The 20,707-nt window shown below is 38.9% G+C and overlaps 1 protein-coding gene across 2 annotated transcripts in view; it reads left to right on the plus strand.

The window, feature by feature from the left end:
* The first annotated feature begins 6,185 nt into the window (after positions 1–6,185).
* The window catches only part of LOC146525043 (uncharacterized), a 56,165-nt gene continuing 41,643 nt past the window's right edge, over positions 6,186–20,707 (plus strand). For both annotated transcript variants that reach the window (XM_085163856.1, XM_085163864.1), the window contains exons 1-3: positions 6,186–6,478; positions 13,744–13,884; positions 16,998–17,256. In XM_085163856.1, the coding sequence (XP_085019982.1) occupies positions 6,420–6,478; positions 13,744–13,884; positions 16,998–17,256 (459 nt within the window). In that variant the 5' untranslated portion in view covers positions 6,186–6,419. The remainder of the gene's footprint in view (positions 6,479–13,743; positions 13,885–16,997; positions 17,257–20,707) is intronic.

Raw genomic sequence — 20,707 nt, forward strand, 5'->3', positions numbered from 1 at the left:
TAATAATCAGTTTTCTAAAATGCAGCACATGGATTGCCCCCATAAATTACAACTCTTACTGTTTTCTGCCACTACTTGTGGCCAAAGAGAGAGAAAAAACCCACAGTGCCACAGTAACCTCATCAGTGAGAAATACAACAGGTTGAAATAAATCAGAAACATTTTATTGTTAAGGTTCATGTCTAAAAGAAACCAGATCACAGAGCTATGATCTGGTTTCTCTGCCAATATTTTAGGTTGATGAGAGATGAGGGGAAATAGCAGTGTGTGTGTGTGAGAGAGAGAGTGTGTGTGTATGAGTGGGTGGTTGGGGAGGGGTGTTTTAAATTGAATGCAAACCTTTCTAAATCAATGCCTTTTAAACTAATCTGCCTTTTTCCACCCTGTAAGTTATCTGAAGGTTGCCCTGTAGATGAGTTCTTATTTTCCACTCTCTCCCTGTGGCAAATTTTATGAATGCCTCATTCTATCATTACTCTGGAACAAAGACTTATTCTTGAGATGCCTTTTTTTTCTTTCATCTCTGACAAGCTGGAGTAACATCAGACTTCTTGGATTAACTGTTGAATGCTTCTTGTTGATGTCACTCACCTTGAATCCATTCCCTCATCTGTCTGGATCAGACCAGCAGTGGCTGGTTTCCTGCTCGTGACGCCGTCTTTATGGGGCAGCTGGCAACGTTTACTGCAGTGTGAAAGACTGATGAGGAGTTGGGGCCAGTAGTTGAGGACTGAGCTGCAACCTTAAGGCAAAACTCAGACGGAAATTCTCAGATTGTTTGGTGATGTTTGAAGAACTGTTAAAAAGCTAAAACAAACACCAACAAAAAAAAATCTGTATTTCACTTTGTTTAATTCCACCATGAACCAGATGCAAATGCTTGAAAGTGGTCAGAAAAATAGCACTATTCTAACTGGAACAAATCCTCTCTAAGACACAACCACACATACACACCGTTTTTTTACATGCAGGCATTGCTTTCAATATGCCATTTTCTTTCGTTTTTCAGTGTCTCCTAATGGGTAGCTCAGAGTATGCAATTTTTATATTTCCCCTATAATGACTTTAAAGGTGCACTGTGGAGGAGTTCTGGCCCCCTATTCTTTTCAGGACTGTTTTAACTGAAACACATTGCAGGGTTTTTGAGCAAGGTCATGCCAAATGATCTTATTGTCCTTTTGAAAAACCCAAGCGTGCTTGAGTTTCAGGGCATGAACTGACAGTTGATCTTTCTCTTTCAGGATGTTCTGGCAGGGAGCAGAATTCATGGTTACATCAATTACAAAGGAGCCCTAGCATGCTATAATCACCATGTCTGACTATTGGTATGATGATCTTTTTATGAAACACTGTGTTAGCTTCAAGTCAGATCTAACAGGACTCAAGTCTTTCAAAAAATTTCATCTTTTGCGTCATTAGTGCATTTAGCATCTTATCTTTGTCTACTCTCAGAATTTGTTTATGCTACTAGCCTAACCAGTAGCACTTATCACTTGCCCTAAGAACAACTTTGAGAATATGTAAGCAAATTTATCGTGGATCCATAACGGTACCGTAGCGGCATCTACTGACCTAACAAGGGATTACTTCATTACAGTGTGTGCATGGGTTGTGTGTTTAAAGACACAAGCCACATTATGCTTTGACTAATTTAATCACAAAGGAAAAACATGGGGAGAAAATGCTAAATCATTCTTGTCTGTTTAGTTAAATAAAAAGAAATCTACACATCTAAAATGATCCCACCTTAAGGCAACTAAGCTCCCCTGTCTTGATTGAATTACGCCACAGTGATGACGACATTATTAGGGTTCTTCTTGTTCCATTGCACTTTTCCAAGAAAGAATAGTGTGCCAACAGAGTATCACACAATATTTTCAGACTAACCTTGTTATCACCTCCTCCTGGCTTGGTAGTGGTTCCACAATAAAAGCTACCCTGAGGTTTGTCACCTTTTTTTTTTTTTTTTAAATGTGAAGTCTCAGCACAAGCTAATGTCTGAAATACATTAACAGTAAATACATCTATGTTATGCTGATATATATTTAAGCTAAAATTCAAAGCATTATCTTAGAATCCTGTAAATCCTGTAGTCTGTGTGAAGGCAATTTTTATTTAGTGTAAGATCCCTACGTAAAAGGATAGTCATGAAATACAGTGAATGACTGCTGAAGGAATATGACAATAAAGACAGGGTTTAGTTCCATGAAAATACAAGGGATGCTAACTTTGTTACTTTAGTCTAACTCTGAAAAATACAATGGAATTTAAAGCTTTAACTGAGACTAATCAACTGTTTAAAGAAATGATGGTTGCCATGAAGAAAGCTTGAAGTTCACAGTTACTGTAGCAGCACTGCATGTGTTGGGTTTTACTGCTCTAAAACTAAAACTCTTCCTTTGGGGAAATACTGGAAACAGTGTCGAAGCTGGCAGTCGGGGTGGTGTCTCTGTCCACCACCATCAACCTCATACTGAGTCGTACAAGAGTCAGGCTGAGTTAAGTGCTGTGGGAGTGTTGCCGTGGTAACGGTTCTGTGGAGTGTTTGTGAGTGTTTCAAGCTCCCACGGGATTTATGGGGTGGGCAAGTAAGAAACTGTGTGTGTGTGTGTGTGTGTGTACATGTGTGTTTGTGTGGTTATGTATGTGTGTGTGTAAATGAGTGCTGGCTGGAAATGCCTGGGTGACCTAATGCACATCTGTGTTGTTGGAATGATAGACAGAGAGCGTTTAAAAGTCTAAAAGTCTCCTCCGTGCAGAGGAGCAGAACAGCAGCTTTAATCAAGGCATTAAAAAAAATCAAATTTAGGACAAAACATCAAGCAAACAAACAGTGTGTTATCGGGCCCCAATGCTCTGACACTGGGGATGTGACTAAGGTTATCGTGCCCCCTCCAGCAGCAGCTCATGTTCTAAGCTGCCATATCTTATTAATAAACCTGCAGAATAGTAACCAGATCCAACCAACTCATTAGTTCTTCAGCCTCATTCTCAAGCTGTTCTACAGTTTCTCAATGCCAGAAAGAGCTTTATCTCTGAGTTGAAGTTTTACTCATTTCATCTCACTTATCTAGTGTGTTTATTATTCTTATCCAGCTCTTTCCTATTATCATACTATTCATTTTACTTTCAGAAATGTAATTAAAAAGCACCAAGTCCCATTATAGGAAAAAGTAGTTCAGTATTCTTACATCTTAATCCTTCCAGGTCTTGCATTATTTTTAAATCTGTTGCTTTGAAGTTTTGAAATGGTAGTCCACAACCATTTGTTTGTTTGTTTTTACACACAGCAGGTCTATCAGTCTCAGAGTCCAAAACCACCCAACCAAAGGGTCTAGGTCAGGGACACAATTTTTCACTTTGTTTTGTATCAGTATGACTTTCACCTCAAGTTGGTAAAAATAGATCTGTAGCTGGAATAGGTTCCATCTGCCCCGAGACCCAGAAACATATAAGAAGAAGAGGATGGATGGATGGCTTATTATGAATCAGTTTAATAATCTACAGACTTCCACTACAGCAAATGTGGTGGCAGAATTATGATGTCCACTAAAAGACATGCATTTGTTAAAAAAATTTTTTTGTGAAAAGCCAAATTAGTTGTTTCAAATTTGAATGGTGATTCAGATTGCCTTATTCAAGTGCTTCACATTTAAGCAATTGACAGACCAATCTCTAAACTTTCTCTAATTAAAAAAAACCCCTGAAAGAGTAGTTGTAAAACAGCAAAGTGGCTGTCTGCAGAGGAATGGTTTCTTTTCAGTCAGGAATAATTCATTACAGAAACAGCGCTTATGACAGTTACTAATGACCTACTAATGTTTGCTGACAGTGAACTCATCTCTGTGATTATCCTCATAGACCAGCGTTTGATACTATTGACCACAATGTTTCATTACAGAGATTAGAACACATTGTACATAGTATTTGTATTGGGCTGTAGAGCTTTGAATCATTTCTATCTAATAGGGTCCAATTTGTTCATGTAAATGGGGATTCTTATTCATACACTAAGGTTGATTATGGAGTTCTACAGGGATCTGTGCTAGGTCTAATTTTATTTATATTATGCATGCTTCCCCTGGGCAGTATCACTCAGTGGCTTTTAGTATAGTATACATTTTCATTGCTGCCCAAATGATACACAGCTGTATCTTTCCATGAAGCCAGATGACACATGCCAGTTAGTTAAACTGCTGAACTGTCTTGATTACATAAAGACCTGGATGACCTCTAATTTCCTGCTTGTGAATTCAGATAAAACTGAGGTTCTTGTACCCAAAAATCTTAGAAACATAGTGTCTAATCAAGTATTTATCCTGGTTATCTTGACCTGCAGTAACACTGTAAGGAATTGAGTTATTTTTGACCAGGACATGTTCTTCAGTGCCCATATTAAACAAACAAACAAAAATATTAGTAAAATTGTCCTGTCTCAGAATGATACTGAAAAATTAGTTCATACATTTATTACTTCTATGCTTAACTATTGAAATTTATTATTTTATTTTCAGGTTGTTCTAAAGGTCACTGAAAAGCCTTCAGCTAGAGCAAGAGTATTGACAGAGTCTAGAAACAGAGAGCATAGTTCGCCAATACTGGCTTCTCCCTGTTAAATCTGAATTGGATTTAAAATCCTTCCCATCACATACAAGCTCATGAATAATCAGGCCCCACCTTATCTTAAAGACCTCATATTCCCATTTCATTCAAATAGTATATGTTTCACTTCACTCTCAGACTATTGGTTTACTTGGCTCCAAGGGTATATAAAAGTACAATTGGAGGCAGAGTTGGGATTTCCAGTTAGGATTCCAGAGACAGACAACTTCTCTACTTTTAAGATTTGGCCTAAAACTTTACTTCTTGACAAACCATATAGTTAGTTCTGGATCAGGTGATCTTGATTCCTCCCTCAGTTAAGCTACAATAGGTTTAGGGCTGCTGGAGACTTCCCATGATACATTAAGTGTTTCTTCTTCACTCAGATTTTTATCACTATGTGTTTACACACCACTTTGCATTTAGTTACTATTAATCTCTGGCTCTCTTCCACAGGATATCTGTTGTTCTGTCTCCCTCACTCCCTTATTGTATGAACTGCCTATACTATAAAGTGCCTTGAGGTGACTGTTGTTGTAATTTCGGAACTAAACTGAACTGAATAGAAAATCACTGTCCAGATAAATCCTTAGCTGTCGAGTGGTAAGGGTTGCTTTGAGAGAACTCAGTGAAAGCCAAGCAGTGACGTTGACGTGTTGCTTTGATTTACAACAGCTGGTTTTGTAATGGCCCTCCTAATCATCCATTAAACATGAACATTTTCAGTATGCACTTATGCTTCTTTTTGTTACAAGTCAGGGAAGGTTTTTGTTTTGCTTTTGTATTATTTTTTTTCTTTTTTGAGACTTTGACCTTTGAACTAAGATTACTTTGACAGCCCTACCCTCCTGTCTATGCTTTCTGCCAATGAGAGATTAGACATGACAGCCTGCGGTGCTAGTGGTGCAAAAACATCATTATAGTCCCTAGCGAATTCTTAACTCGCATATATTTTTATATACTGCATTTAAACTGAGAACTTAAAATGTAATTGATAGATAAAACAACAATTCAATCTTATTAAATCCAAAATATACACAAACTTCCTTAAAACTGACAGGTTCCGAGCTCTGACTATCTCACTGGTGTTAAGCAGCTCCAGGCAGGACTGTGAGCACTAAAGATCACAGAGACATTTCCAGTTGTTTTTGCTGTGCTACATGAAAGAGAACAGAAAAGTGACAGCTCATCAATTACCAAAAGTCAATATGACCTTTAACTTTTAGAGCACATGCTGAAGGAATCTGTTAAAAAGTGTGATACCAATGCTTTTTAGTCTGTTTCACTTGCAGTGGCTGACATAAATCACTTAGCAGCTCAGGCTCTGTGGATTTTGAATGAGAGATATTGACTGGTAACGTGTGTGAATATTCTCAGGTAATGTAAAGAAAATGTACTTTTTCATTAGAAAACAACATAGGAAGTATAAATTTGTGCATTATTAACAGTCTGAAGTGTTACTAAATGAATATAAGTAATAATTAAATAAAAGAAAACACAGAGTTACATGCATATAGTATTGTTACCAGTTCAGTGTTATGATATCATCTCACTTTCCCCCTTGGGAAAGTCACATGACATTTGTTAGGGCAAGAGGAGGTGGAGGGGGTTAAAGTGCCTCAATGAAAACCACATGGGGGGAGGAGAGACCTGAGACCAGAAAGAGAGAGAGGGGAGGGGGGAGACAGAAAGAGAGAGAGGCCCACTTGAGCTAGTAAGACAGAAGAAAAAACAGCTGTAAAGAAGGTCTAAGAGTACACCAAACTCAGAAGCAGGACTAAATCCAGGACCACGGACCAGGAGCGGCCCAGTTCACCATGTCAGACTCCATAAGAAGAAGAAGCTCCAGCAGGCAGCTTCTGCAGAACCTCATCAGGTCAGTGGGAAATGTTTTTTGGTCACAGATTCTTCACCTGCACAATAAAATGAGTTGATACATAATGACACATCGGCCAAAACAGTGGAAGAATGGAAATGCATATTTAAATGCTAGCAATACAATTAAGATAAGTGCATATCTAGCAGATATTAAAAACCTATGAGTACAGCTAAAATTTCGATCATCCGTACTTTGAAGCAAGATACATTTTTGAACGTGCAATATTTGTAATACATCTTATATTATGATCATATGACCATATTGTTTGTAACCAAGCATTCATCTATATTGGCTGTAATGTACAAATTGAAAAACTGTAAAAATGAAGAGATGAACTGATTACAGCAGAAAAGCAGCATGGCTTTTTTATGTTTCAATTTCAACTTAGTCCCAAAAAAGAAAGTTCATTTTGTAGCCAGATTACACATCGAAAACACAGGCAAGTGTACCACTGACTGTATGCATAATGTACATAGATGAACGTGCAAAAGTGCTGCAAATTAAGGGCATAATAGACTGAGGCAGGTGTCATTAACATGTGCACCAAAAGGACATCTTTCACTAATCTTTCACTTAATTAACCCTAGCGTTGGGGAAACTTGCTGGTCTTTATGCAGTTTTAAATAGAGAAAAAAACAGTGAGTGATATTTGTAAGTATCATTAACAATATAATTTATTCAAATTCTAAGAAGGCTTTTAAAACTAAAAGCTGCCCTTTCTACTTTATCTTTAATATGCAATTGTATGCATGCAGGTCTCACTCTCAGATTGCATGTTTGACCTCCACCAATCAGAAGATAGAGCAGTAGCCTCTATATTGCTTAAAAGGCAAAATTTGGGGCAAACACAAAACATTCAATCTTTTATCATATCCGTAAAATGCAAATGAATTATGATACTTTTGAGTAACCTTTTCTTCTTCTTCCCACTTGATTTTGGCAGCTTGGTGACGAGTCTGTTAAAATCTGAATAAATCAAATTTAAACACTGAAAATGAGGATGACAACGAAATGTGGTTTAAATTATGTCCTTGAAGATGGGTGATGTGGGTTTTTGAAAATCAAGACATTTCATCCTCATGACTTCAGCATTACAATGGAGTACTTGGCAAATAACATGAAGCTGTGACTGTTTTTTCAATGATGTGAGTGAAAAGCTTATAACAAAGCAGTCCAGTATCGTTGTTTTGTACTTACCTCACCCCTGTTTAGGTTTATTGCAACCAGCTTGCACCACATTTATCTGAATCGTATTTCACGTCCTACTGAAATTGTGTATACTTCTAAACCAGAAACGTGGTAACGGAGAAATTAAAATGTATAGTTTAGTAGTTTTAGTGTTAAACAAAATAAGACAAAAAATAAGTATTTTTCTAAAGAAAACATAAATAAGTGTCTTCTGCTGACTAGCTGTTAACCACTGTTTTGGAGCATGACCTGACAAGTTACCAAGAATTAAATAGAAGTTTGTAAAATGAGTTCTAAACAGTTTCTGCAGCTCCTCCTTTAAAACAATGGAGGTAATTGCTCAATTTAAGTTACTTTTATCATCACAATGATTTTTAATTCAACCAGCCATTTGTTGCTTTCTGTTCTCTATTTGCCTAATTTGGCCATTCACAACAATCTACTCTAATTTTTCACCTCTAATAGGCACAGGACCCTGAATCAGTGATACAATCATTATCTCTGTATTTCTTGTATTTCTTGTTTCCTCCATGAGTGCTGGAACATTGCTATGTGACTACACTCAAAATGACACTAGGCTGAGTTCAATGGCTTCCTTTATAGCTGCAACTTTCTTAATGTCTATGACATCATCTGGCTGACTCCTGAACCCCCTCCTGCTCTACTACGTACACACACACATACACGCACACACACACACACACACAAAGAACATCCCGTTCTGCAGGCCTCCATTGCCTCATTGTGTAAATGGTGGAAAAAATTATACTAATCAGACAGACATCCTCTGTAATTTTATGGTTATTAACATTGTGTTAAATACCTCAGCAGACCCCAAGGATACCATGTAGTTCAGACCACTCTGCAGAGACAATACATTGTCTGAGCATGTGAAGAAAATGCAACAATACAAAACTGTGCTTTTTGGCAGATCACACAAACAGTTTCACACTGCCAGACTGATTTGTTATTGCATCTAAAAGCAGTCGTGTAGAATGCAACAAGTCAGCAGACAAGCCAGCTGTTGGTCAGTTTTTTGTCCACTGTTTTGTGTGCATAGATTAAGTGCTGCTGATGTTATACCACACGTTGCATGGATTTATTGTGTAGATCATCCACCAGTCGAAACATTGGGGAATCCATCCCTGACTCCACCAGTGCCAAAGTATCCTTGGGCAAGGTACTGAACTCATTGTTCAATACCTTGCCCAACAACAGTTGCCCCAACAGTTACCCCAGTGGACCATATGGGACTATGTGTGTGCGTGAATGTTATAAAGCACTGTATGAATGTGTGTGATTGGTGAATGAGATTTCTAGTAAGAAAATACTTTGAGTGCTCAAATAAGTACAAAGGCATGACATTTGCCAGTATTAACATTTGACAGAAACCATAAAGTTCAACTCACCTTAAACAAAGTGATGTGACTCTATAAACCTCACCACACAAATATGCAGTTTATACAGCCGCAATACTGCCTAATCAACTACCAGAGAGGTACATAATTATTATTTACTCAAAGGAAGCAATTACTTGAGGACATAGTGTCAGTGGGATGTCATCTAATTTTAGATCACATCACAAACCATAAAAATTAAAGACTATGTGAGAGTACTATATTAACAGTTTGGCCAACATATGTAAAATTGCAATTATTTCATGCGTTAATTTAAATTTTTTTACAGGAATTGATAAGACTACATTTGCCTTTGCACAGAAATAATAATTCAGCAAATATGATCAACTAATTTTGAAATTTAACCTGACACAGTTTTTTATACCACTTCCTAAACATAGCTTTTAGATAAGCAAACTGTGTGTGTTAGGAAGCAGGTAGACTGTCCTTGAGGCAACAAATTATGCCAAATAGATAACAGGCTATCATTTTCCAAAAGGCTCCAAAACATTTGCATAGCCCTCCCAAAAAGTTGACTCTGTTCTTCTGGATGTTGCGTTTTCACTGTGAGAAACATTAGGTCACTTCATTTAGTGACTTCTTCTGGAGAAGAGTTCTAGACTCCTACATGTTTAATCTGTTCAGGTTAGCAGTTCAGCTGCCATTTTTGTTTTTGGAGCCAGAAGTTTATGTAACAAATCTGGATGAGAGGTTAGCAGTTGTCAGAAAATGCTAGTTAGCTTGTTACCATTGTGTATTCAAAAACTGCATAGGTGCTAATTAGTTATAAGCAACATCCAATCAAAATACTTTAGTTTCTGAGTGCATTGTACCTCACAATAGGTCATATTATTTGTCAGATAATTTCATTCAAAATGCACCAAAAGGCACCAACAGAAACATCAAACATCAGCGAGCGAATAGCCAACACATATGGACATATAAGGATTTCATGCTTCTTCCCCTTGTTACATTTCATGCAGTAGTGATGAGGTCCAGACAATCAAACCTGATCTCCAATTGACCCATCACCACCCACTCTCTCTCTCCCCATAGCCTGACTGCGAAGCCAAAACAGCCCTGTCACACATCAAATCAGATTACAGCAAACTTAAGACAGACTTGGCAACATGACTCCTACTACATCTCTAGTGAGTACAATCTTATGTAGGTCACTTTCCCACATAACAACCACAGCATGTTTGACTTAGAACTTATGGTCAGCGTCCTCACCAAAAGTCTTAAGCAATAATATTTTCTTCAGTTGCTCATTAAAAACTTTCACAAAGACTTTATCCACAGATGAGCTGATTTATATTTAAGCCTTTTGCATTGCATTGCACTGGCAAATTTTCTGCATGTTTTATGTATTCCTTCAATTAGAACCAACAAGATCACACTTTTGCCTTTCTTTGTTCCTGCTGTTCTTGTACAGTTTTATGAAACGTCAGAAAAAAATATTTCAAAATGAGACACTAAAAATAAAGTAATGTATTTTGAAGCTTTTTGACTGCTGTCATGAGCCAGTGGTGATTATATGTGGACAAGAGTCAAGAATGATAAGTTAGCAGCTAATGCTAGCTTTAATAGCAAACTAAATCCATAAACTAGATAATATCCCTTTTAAAAAATAATAATAATAAAAAATCTGACAAACAAACAAAACCAATTATTTGCACCAGGATGTAAATGTGATATTTAATGTTATATAGTCATATTTTAACATAGCGTTGAATCGACTACCTCACTATTAAACTTACACCCATCATTTATTTTGATGCTTTTTTTCCTTGGTGCAGTTTTCTACCAATGCATATGGTTCAAACAGATTGATCACAGACTAACAATTTCCAAAACAAGTTAGTGTGGAATAAATTCCAAATGTTCGACAAGGTTTGTATCTCTTTACAAAACCACAAATGGGATTTTGGAGAGGGGTGTTTTTCCAAACAATGCAACTCTCTTAGTATTTCTCTCTCTGGTTGCTTTGTTGATCTTTTGATGTGATATATAGGTGATATGTATCATTCATCAAGCTAATCATGTAATGATGTGTATACTATACTACAACATGGACATTAGCGTTACCATCCCATTCCAGAGAAAGAAATCAAAGCTGAATAGTTGAATGTTTACACACAGTGCTAAAACTTAATCATTTATTGGCTTTTTTAAAAAATGTTTCCAGAGTGTTTATTTTAAGCCCAATGTCTCTTGTTGCATGCCAGAAATAAAGAATAAGCAACAATGTTATGTTTCCAAACAGAAGCAATTAAAGTGATGAATTCACTGCCGTTGTGGCTGTTAAAACTGTATCCAAATTGTAATGAGCTGACATTTTCCTTCAAAACAATGACATCACACTCAAAAGACCCTTTCTGTACACAATAGAAAGTCCAGAGATTTAGGTGATGTTAAACTCCCAGCCAATCAGATGAATAAATATTTCCGAGGTTTTGCTCATTCCAATTTCCAGACAAGACTTTATCCAGACCTTGAGTTGTATGACAAGATGGAGCATTAAGGTCTCTCTCTGTCCTTCTCCTCCATATCTTGACCACCTCACCACCTCCTCACTCTCCTTCTCTCTGTTTTTCTCTTGAGATTGAAATTAAGTGAAAAAGCACAGCAGCTGGCACAAACTCCACCAGATGTTCTTGGACAATAAAAGGAGTTATTGTTATCAGGTCACACCCACTGGAAGCTAAAACCAATTGGGCAAATGAACTAATGAGCTTTTGATGGGAAAGAACTCGTTCTTTCCAGTGAATTTTAAATTATGTGTGAAAAACTCATCATGCATAGACTTTTCCATAGGTTCATTTCAACATTGTACCAGATAAATAGCAAATGTGCATAACATAGATCTGGGTGCCAGTGTGGCTGCTCGATGCTAATAAGGTCAGTTTAGTTTTTCATTTCTTACAACTTTCAATCCTCACTATATCATCCTGGGTTTGGCCTCTAAGACTAAATTAAAGGAAATTTTAGTTCAGTGACATCTTTGTAGCACCCTGTGTACAAAGCAAGTTCCCAAAAGATTTTTTCCCCGAGTTCTAAGAGCATCCACAGAGCCCCAACCTCATTTCAATTCAACAGCTTTGGGATGAGTTGGAGCAATGCAGACATAATTGCTCAACATTAGCGCTCTCATGGAAATACTGAACCAAAACACTGGCTTTCAGAACAGCATATTTCCTGGCAGAATAACCTTCTAAACAACAACATTCACAGTAGGTGTCCACAAACTCAGAAAAATGTAGCAAATCTGGAAGGTTGGGGAGCCTTGGGCAGTTATATGGGCACACACTGAGGGGAAGCCAACTTTACCATCTCTTCAACAGCATAAAAGTCCACCAACAGTAACTACATGAAAACTATGAGAAGAATTTTACAACTGCTTATGGCTTTTTTTTCAAATACACTTTTTGGAAATGTATGTATTAGGGGGCAACGATACTCGTATCAATATTGAACCGTTTGATACAGTGCTTTCGGTTCCGTACGCATATGTATCGAACAATACAAAATTTTTAATTTATTTTATCAACTTTCCTTCTGACAATGCTGTCTGTGTTGAGCGCTCAGTGGATCTGCGCTCGACAGTGCAGCCTAGGCGGAGTAGTCGAACGCAGATTCACTGAGTGCAGGGCAAGCCAGCGAGACAGAAGTTAAGCTCTTGTTGCAACATGGCAAATTGAACCTCCCCCACCCTCATTCAGATGTGGCGTTTGGAACTATTTTGGTTTTCATGTGATGTATGACCCTGAAGGTAAGCGCATCATGGACAAAAGTAAAACAGTATGTCGAATGTGCCACGCAATGCTCAATTACATGGGTGGGAACTAGTGCGTTAGCGCAGTTAGCTCGTTGAAGTGTTGGCCGTCCAGCCCCACACACGGGAGATCCGCGGTAGCTCGTTAACGGTGATTTGCCGTGTTGTGGCTTTAACGTCATTTCAACAAGATTAACGCTGACAGCACTAGTGGGAACACAACGAATATGACTGCACATTTACTCTGACATCATCCTAGTGCAAAGACAAGTGGAAGCAGACAGAAACAACAAGCACGCATGCTACAAACTTTACCCGAGTCATTTAGACAGCCGTTAGCACATGATTCTCCTTATGGGGACCTGATATGTTTAATATGCTGCTGAGAATATAGCCCAGAAGAAGCGTATAGTATAGCTTTTATTTTGGAAAGAGCCATTTCTCTGTAATAAACTCTCTTTTCCAAAGATGAGTAATTTCTCGATCAGAGATTTTTTTTTTTTATTACTTTGTTGTTTCAGCAACATTAAATTTAAAAACTGTACTTTTGAATTAAACTATATATTTATAATTTTAATAAATGACAAATTAAAAAGGCATGAACATTTTTTTTTGTATCGAAAAAATATCAAACCGTGACACCAGAGTATCGAATTGAACCGAACTGTAAATTTTGTGTATCGTTGCACCCCTAGTATGTATGTATGTATGTATGTATAAATTAATGAAGAATTAATTTCCATTTAGAGTTAATATATCCATCCAAGTCCTTGCGCTTATCCAGTAAGGGCTGAATAAGCTACATACAGCCTCTTAAAAGGTCTTTTCTAAAATGTATAACATTGCATTTGCAGTATACACTGTGTGTCCTGTAAGTGTCTTGATTTTTGTGTGAACTGCAGGGTGACAGCACAGCGGAGCCAGGAGGATGCTGAAGAGATTGAGCGGGAGAGAAGGAGAAGAGCCAGGGAAAAGCAGAGAGGAGAGAGGAGCCCGTCCTGGCTCGAGCCCACCCAACAGAACCACTACACACAAAACAGAGAGTAAGTAATGTTGTGCCACACATTGTTTGTCAGGCCTTCCAGCTTCTTATGCAGCTTCTTACAGCTTTTGCTACGTAAATATCAACAAGTCTGTCTAGAAACAGAAAATATAAAAGTATGTAATATTTTTTTTTTTAAACCTGCTGTGATTAGGTCAGAGCGACACAGGTAATATTGAGCATAATTTTTCTCGTGACATAGCAAATAACCTTTTATCTTAGGCTTAAGTTGAGTTTTTTATAGTCTTCCACCCAAAGAAATATAACAGAACTGTAAAAGGATATGTATCCATCCATCCACTTACGTCCAGGTCACCAACCTCACAAGGCTAACAGAGGCATAGGGGGAATCACACAGAAAAGCCCCAGCCAACCAGAAGGTTCAAACCAGAACGTAATGTTAAAGTAAACAATGAAACATTAAATTATTTTTTGAACTTTCAGTTGTATGACATGACAAAGACTTTTAAAAAATGTGTTTTATTGCTTAGAGATGCTGTACTTTCATTAAACACAAGGACAGCTTGTGCTCTGTGAATACTTCACTGTAATAAATTGATAAACTTAAAACAACAAGAAGTCACATCACAAACTTTTCAAAATGTCCAAGTTAAAGACTCTTCTAATGAGTTGCATGCATGTTTAGTCTTTATGCAGCAGTTTATAAAACTTAGGAATGTTAATCAAGTGAAGCTAGGATTAGTACACCAATAAGACAACCAAGAAGAATATTTAATTTGCTTGGATTGCTTTCTAGCAAGACTTCTCAGCTGATACTATCTGTTCCAACAAGGCTTGGTTTCTCTCACTAACCAAACCATTGCATTTACAGCAAACACTGAAGACGGGCTGCTCTTCATGTTTACAGCTCAACCTGTCTGTGCTGATTGTTGGGGAAAAGTGTGTGCTGGTGTCATCAGTACATTCAGCCCAGTTACCTAGCCCAGTGATGCTGCAGGTAAAGGAGCTGAAAAAGCTGCTGCACCATCAGCTTCCGGTTGTATGGGCAGATGTCAGAAAGGGAATCTCTGGAGGAAATATTCCCATCGCTCGAGTTTATGATACTCAGCAAAAACTGCACAACTCACTCCTTCTCTTATCAGAAAAGTTCTGTATTAACAACTGTAAGTTCTTTTCCTGACCTATTGCCTTAACTACCACCCAGTCACACTGAAATATAATTAGTTTGTGAGACACCTGTTGTTATAGATTGCTAAAAGGACAAGATTTGAATTAGATGAATCTAAATAGAATTCCACTTGCTAAAATCTGAAATGCTGAATATAATATGAACCTTTATAGAGAAATCTAGGGTACTCTGGAATTTCCAGTGGTGTAATGGTTAACACATTTGCTTGGCAAGTATGAGGGTGACAGTTTGATTCCAGTGAGAGACACAAATCCCCTCTGAGTTTGCATCAGGAAGAAGATCCAGTGTAAGACATTCTGCCAAAGGACATCCAGTGCCTCCTGCGCTAGCAAGGGACAATCTGAAAATGGCTTTTTTAAGAGAAACATTTGTGTAAAAACAAATTCTACTAGGAGTTATTTAGAGACATCGGTAGCTTTTAATCTGTTGCTGCTTATAAGGTTGGTTTGCTGACTTGAGGTTTTCTGAAACTGGAGGCAGCAGTGCCTCTGTTTGGTGTTTCCACAGCTATTGTCTTTGTTTCCATGGAGCTTGAAACCTAAGGTCCCATATGCCACCTGCCAGCCATCTTTCAACAGTTTTGCCCCCATGAATATATTTTCTTTGTTTGCTCAGAAGCAAGCTCACTTGCTGCCTAACAAATTTAACTAAACAGAATCTACTTGACTATCAAGTTCTGAAAATGTGAATAGCAGAATTAACTGAAAATAAGAAAACTGACTGGCTTTCCTTTTATATTTTCCTACCTTATGTGGTCAGCTTGAAAAAAAAAATTAGTTCAGCATGGTTGGTACATACAGGTCATCAGATGTTGTGCATAAGACTTCAAGTCGTGGAGGGGGTGTAATCATAAGAGGGAATCATTTAAACTTGTGTAAGGGCGTTCCCAATGTGAGAGAACACTGTATTAATTATTGATAATTATTCTTCTCTTGACTGGGATGGGCTCACTCAGGATAGTAGATTAAAAGCTCTACCTTTCTACACCTCAGACAGGTGAGCTGTCACACACAGAGTCAGAAAATTTCAAAGGATCAGACTGGGTCCTGAACTCCATGTCAGCTGTCTAGATTTTATTTTATTAAAGTTAGTAAGATTCTGGGCAGCACGGTGGCACGGTGGTTAGCACTGTTGCCGCACAGCAAGAAGGTCCTGAGATCAATTCCACCATCAGGCCGGGGTCTTTCTGTGTGGAGTTTGCATGTTCTCCCCGTGTTTGCGTGGGTTCTCTCCGGGTACTCCGGCTTCCTCCCACCGTCCAAAGACATGCAGCTTGTGGGGATAGGTTAATTGGATAATCCAAATTGCCACTAGGTGTGAATGTGCGAGTGAATGTGAGTGCGAATGGTTGTCTGTCCCTGTGTGTTGGCCCTGCGACAGACTGGCGACCTGTCCAGGGTGTACCCTGCCTCTCGCCCTATGACAGCTGGGATAGGCTCCAGCGCCCCCCGCGACCCTGAAAAGGAGAAGCGGAAGCGAATGGATGGATGGATGGATGGATAGTAAGATTCTGACCATTTTTGCCAGATTTACTAATTAGTTATTTTCCATCTTCTGCCTAACTTCACATTCACCTTTTGCACCACTGATAGTGATTATTGTAGTGATATTATAAACCTGGATGTCTGCCATATGGACTATGAATGCCATTAAGATTAGCAATAATGAAAGCATGGTTAAATTACAATACATAAATGAAGTATTAAAGCTATTTTCTGACAATTATTTACACATTGTTTTTGGTTATACTATGTTGTGAGACTTTCAGGCTTTCCCATAAAGGCATGTGATACTTCTCCTTCCTCTGTTTAAAGGACCAATTACTTATGAGTAATGTGAAAATGTCCAAATCTCCCTAACACAGTCAAAGACTACATGACTAAAACACTGCACCCAATAACAAAACCAATAGCTTCGGTTTCTGAGATCAGGTAAGTGATACATTTTCTGTGCTCTATTCTTAGGTCAGATGAGGAGCTGAAGCCCAGTTGCTCCGTGGGCCTGGATGAAGATGAAGGTTTCAGTGACTGGAGCCACAGGCTAGAAACCCGTAATGAGCAAGAGATGCAGAATGGCTGCAGGGCAAAGGAGCAGAGACCTTCAGCATCACCACCAAACCCTCAGAGTGACCAACATCAGGTGGATGAAGAGGGACAGGAGGAGGCAGGAGGACTAGAACCAAGGAGTAGGACCCAGGACACTTCAACAGAAGCTCCAGTGAAGGTCAAATAGATTTGTACCTTCAATGGCATACTAACGTAGTGTTAAACCTACATCTTCAGTGCAGATTTACCTCACTATAGTGATCTGAGGTTCATTCAGACACAAGAGTTCTGGTTTACAGTTGTAGTAAGATGTTTACATACACTCAATATGGGCATGAATGCCATGTCATTGTTTTATTTTTTCAGAGTGGAATGATTATACAGCGTACGCCTTTAATGACTTTAACAACAAGAATTGGGTGCATAGTGTTGAAGCATTCATATAGGCTCAAATTGTCATGTCTGCAGTGGCAGACGGTGAGGAGTGTAGAGAGAGAGTAGACCCAAATGCAGACTACCAAGACACAATTTAATATTAACAAAAAGTGAGCCTTTATTTCTGGCTGCATGAAATGCAAACAAAAGCAAAGGGAGACTAATATTCAACTAACTAAACACTAAGTACATGGATCGAAATTACCTGGAACAAGAAAAACATGGGACTAGGAAACAAAGGGAGACGAGCAGACAGTCCAACAACAGGCAAAGGAAGACAGAGGACTAAATAGACAAAGGATAACGAGGGGATGAGAATCACAAGGGAAACATAGCTGGAACTCATCTGACACAATGGGCCTTTCTCAATATGCGTACTTGTGCGTACTTGCGTTCTCGTGTACTCGTGATACGTCATCAGTCGGAGACCAAGTACTGTTCCAATTCGAAGTACGCATCAAGCCGAGAACGCGAAAAAGTCCCGGATGTGTTCTCGCTCCGCCCGTTTTATCGAGCATGCATCGGTGGTGACTTGTGTGGACTTGGTACAGCTAAATATCCCAGAATGCATTTCGTCCAAAACTCAAACGCGGCAATGGCGGACGAGCGGGTCTAAAAACGTTTAAATATTACTCTTTCTGGGTCACAAAATAAACTTTTAAGTTCTTTTCAAGCGAGAATGTAGCTGTGTAAACTTCAAATATCTGCTCAGTTTATCAAGATATCATATATTTCCAAACGAGGTCCGACGTTTTTCGGAGACGTCTGTGACCCGCCAGCTCCATAGCAGACAGCGAAGTCGAGGATTATTACAGCTGGCGAGAACAGCGGACTCTCGGCAGATCGTTTTCAACCCCCCCGCGGTCTTTTCGCTACTCAGGTTAAACAAACCCCAGTAGTTGTCTATTGTATTGAGTGTCCACTAAAATAAAAATAAAAGCGTTCTAACATCTCACCTGCTTGTTTTTATTAAGGTATGTACATGTACACTATTTTTATTAATAGAGATTTCACTACTGAGGTTAAACATGATATATAAGTCACTTAGATCACTTCTAAATGTTAATGTTTGGCTTATTTCGGCTTTTTATTTGTTCCTGAGTAAACCGGTTTGGCTGTGATTAAAGTTAAGCTTCATAACATATTACTCACAGTTAAATTAAGGACGGCAGTAAAAACTCCGGACCTGTGACATCATCAAGTACGCTGGTGTTCCAATTGTACAAATCGCGAGTCTGTGCTCGCGTTCTCGGCGAGTCCGTACTCCCGTGCGTTCTCGGCGAGTACGTACCCGCTGAGAACGCGAGTACGTACTCGCGTACTTGAGAATTGAGAAAGGGCCAATGAGACAGGGAGGAAGCAAAACAGAACACTCTGAACACAGCTCAAGGGACTATCAAAATAAAACAGGAAACATGAGCCACACACTAAGACGTGGCTTTGAGAATCAGACATGGAAACATAACTGACACAAAACAGACACAAGCGATAAACAAACATGAAGACAAGGGAGACTAGACATGAAACGTGGAATACAGGGGAGGCACAGTGACAAAACCTAAAGACTAGAAACGAATAGTTATGTCTCAGGGCTCGCAAAATCGCTAGCCCGACGTCCCGGGGCTTGCGATTTTTCCAGTCGGGCTACCAAAATCTAACTCAGCCCTGCCCGTCGGGCTATCATAGGAAAATATATGTCAGTGCTTTTGCATTCTTTCGCCAATGTAGCTGAGTAATTATGTCATTGGCATCGATGAGCCACTGTCAATATGTGACATATTGAAATCGCGTTTGAATTTGCGCTTGCTTTTTGCTTTCATTTTCATTTTGCGATCGGGCGAACGGTGTATAGAGAGCGGCAGCACTGATTGGTGAGTGACGATTAATTGCGCACCAATTCCTCTGACATGGTTTTATCACTCATTAGCTTACTATTCAAACGCGACAAGTGAAATCTCTCGCAGCAAGCTTAAACATGTGAGAGGTTGAGTGCGCAAAGAATCGCTGATCATTATGTAAGTACGTGTGTAAAAGCAGCAGGATTTACGCTGGTATTTTAGTTCTGCAGAGCCAAATAAGACAGGTCAGGGTGAAGAAGGGGCAGCCAAAGAAAAGCCGATCACAAAACGGAAAAGATATGACAAATCGAGCCCGTTCTCACTCCCGAGGCGTAACATGGCGACGTTTTGTCACGTCCCGCGGCGTTCCTGAGGAACGCGAAAGGAGACTTTCGGCGTTCTTATGGTACACAGCGGGTTATGGCTGAAATCCAGTGCAATGACGCTCCCGCGGTAACCAACATTCCAGCCCTGTATTCCAGCCCTAAACCTAACCTTATCCCTAGCCCTAACCATAACCTTTTTCCTCACCTTAAACAGGACTTAAATGACGTTAAATAGCGTGTTTCTAAGCTATTTGAAGGAAAAGAGCGAACATGTGTAGATTGAGTCCGTACGGTTCTCATATTTCCTCATTTTTTTTCCGAGGTTGTCATTTAGGAATGTGGTGGGTAGCCGAAAACGTAATATGTTGACGATTTGTCACCTAGCCTAAAGACTATGAGGCAAAAAGAAAACGCAGCTTTTTTGGTTTCATGGACAAAAGAATTTCTGTGGCTGGAATATGACGAGCTAAATAACATGATGTTCTGCCAGGTGTGTTGTGAGTTTCATTTGATTTCTGAGTCGACAAGCGCCTTTGTTACTGGGACCAGTCATTTTAAGAAAGACCCCATCAGAACCCATGAGAAATGCAAGAAATGCATTATTGCCCAGTCTGCAGTATCTTTCCCAGAACAAACACCAATTGCAAAAAAACATACCACAAATAAACCAAACACAACAAGAACTCCTGAAAAAGCTGTTTAGAACAGCGTGCTATATTGCAAAGAGTGAACTACCATTGGCAGAATTTAGCAGTCTTTGCAAACTTCAAAAAGCAAATGGCCTAGATCTTGGTTCCACTTACTTCTTACCCGTGACTTCAGTGAAAATTTCAGATTCAGGATCTGACACAGACTGATTCATGTTCTACACAGTTCTTACAAGTTCATAGAAATTTCTGTTCAATTAGAACCAAGTATTTGAGTTGATGATTGTAATTTTTATACAGTTGCTGTGATTTGTATTTTAACAATTTTTTTGATTCATTTTTGTTTCCGTTACAATATTATACTTTAATGTATAACATTGTAA

Source organism: Neolamprologus multifasciatus, chromosome 1 (genome assembly GCF_963576455.1).
Source record: "Neolamprologus multifasciatus chromosome 1, fNeoMul1.2, whole genome shotgun sequence".
NCBI lineage: Eukaryota > Metazoa > Chordata > Actinopteri > Cichliformes > Cichlidae > Neolamprologus > Neolamprologus multifasciatus.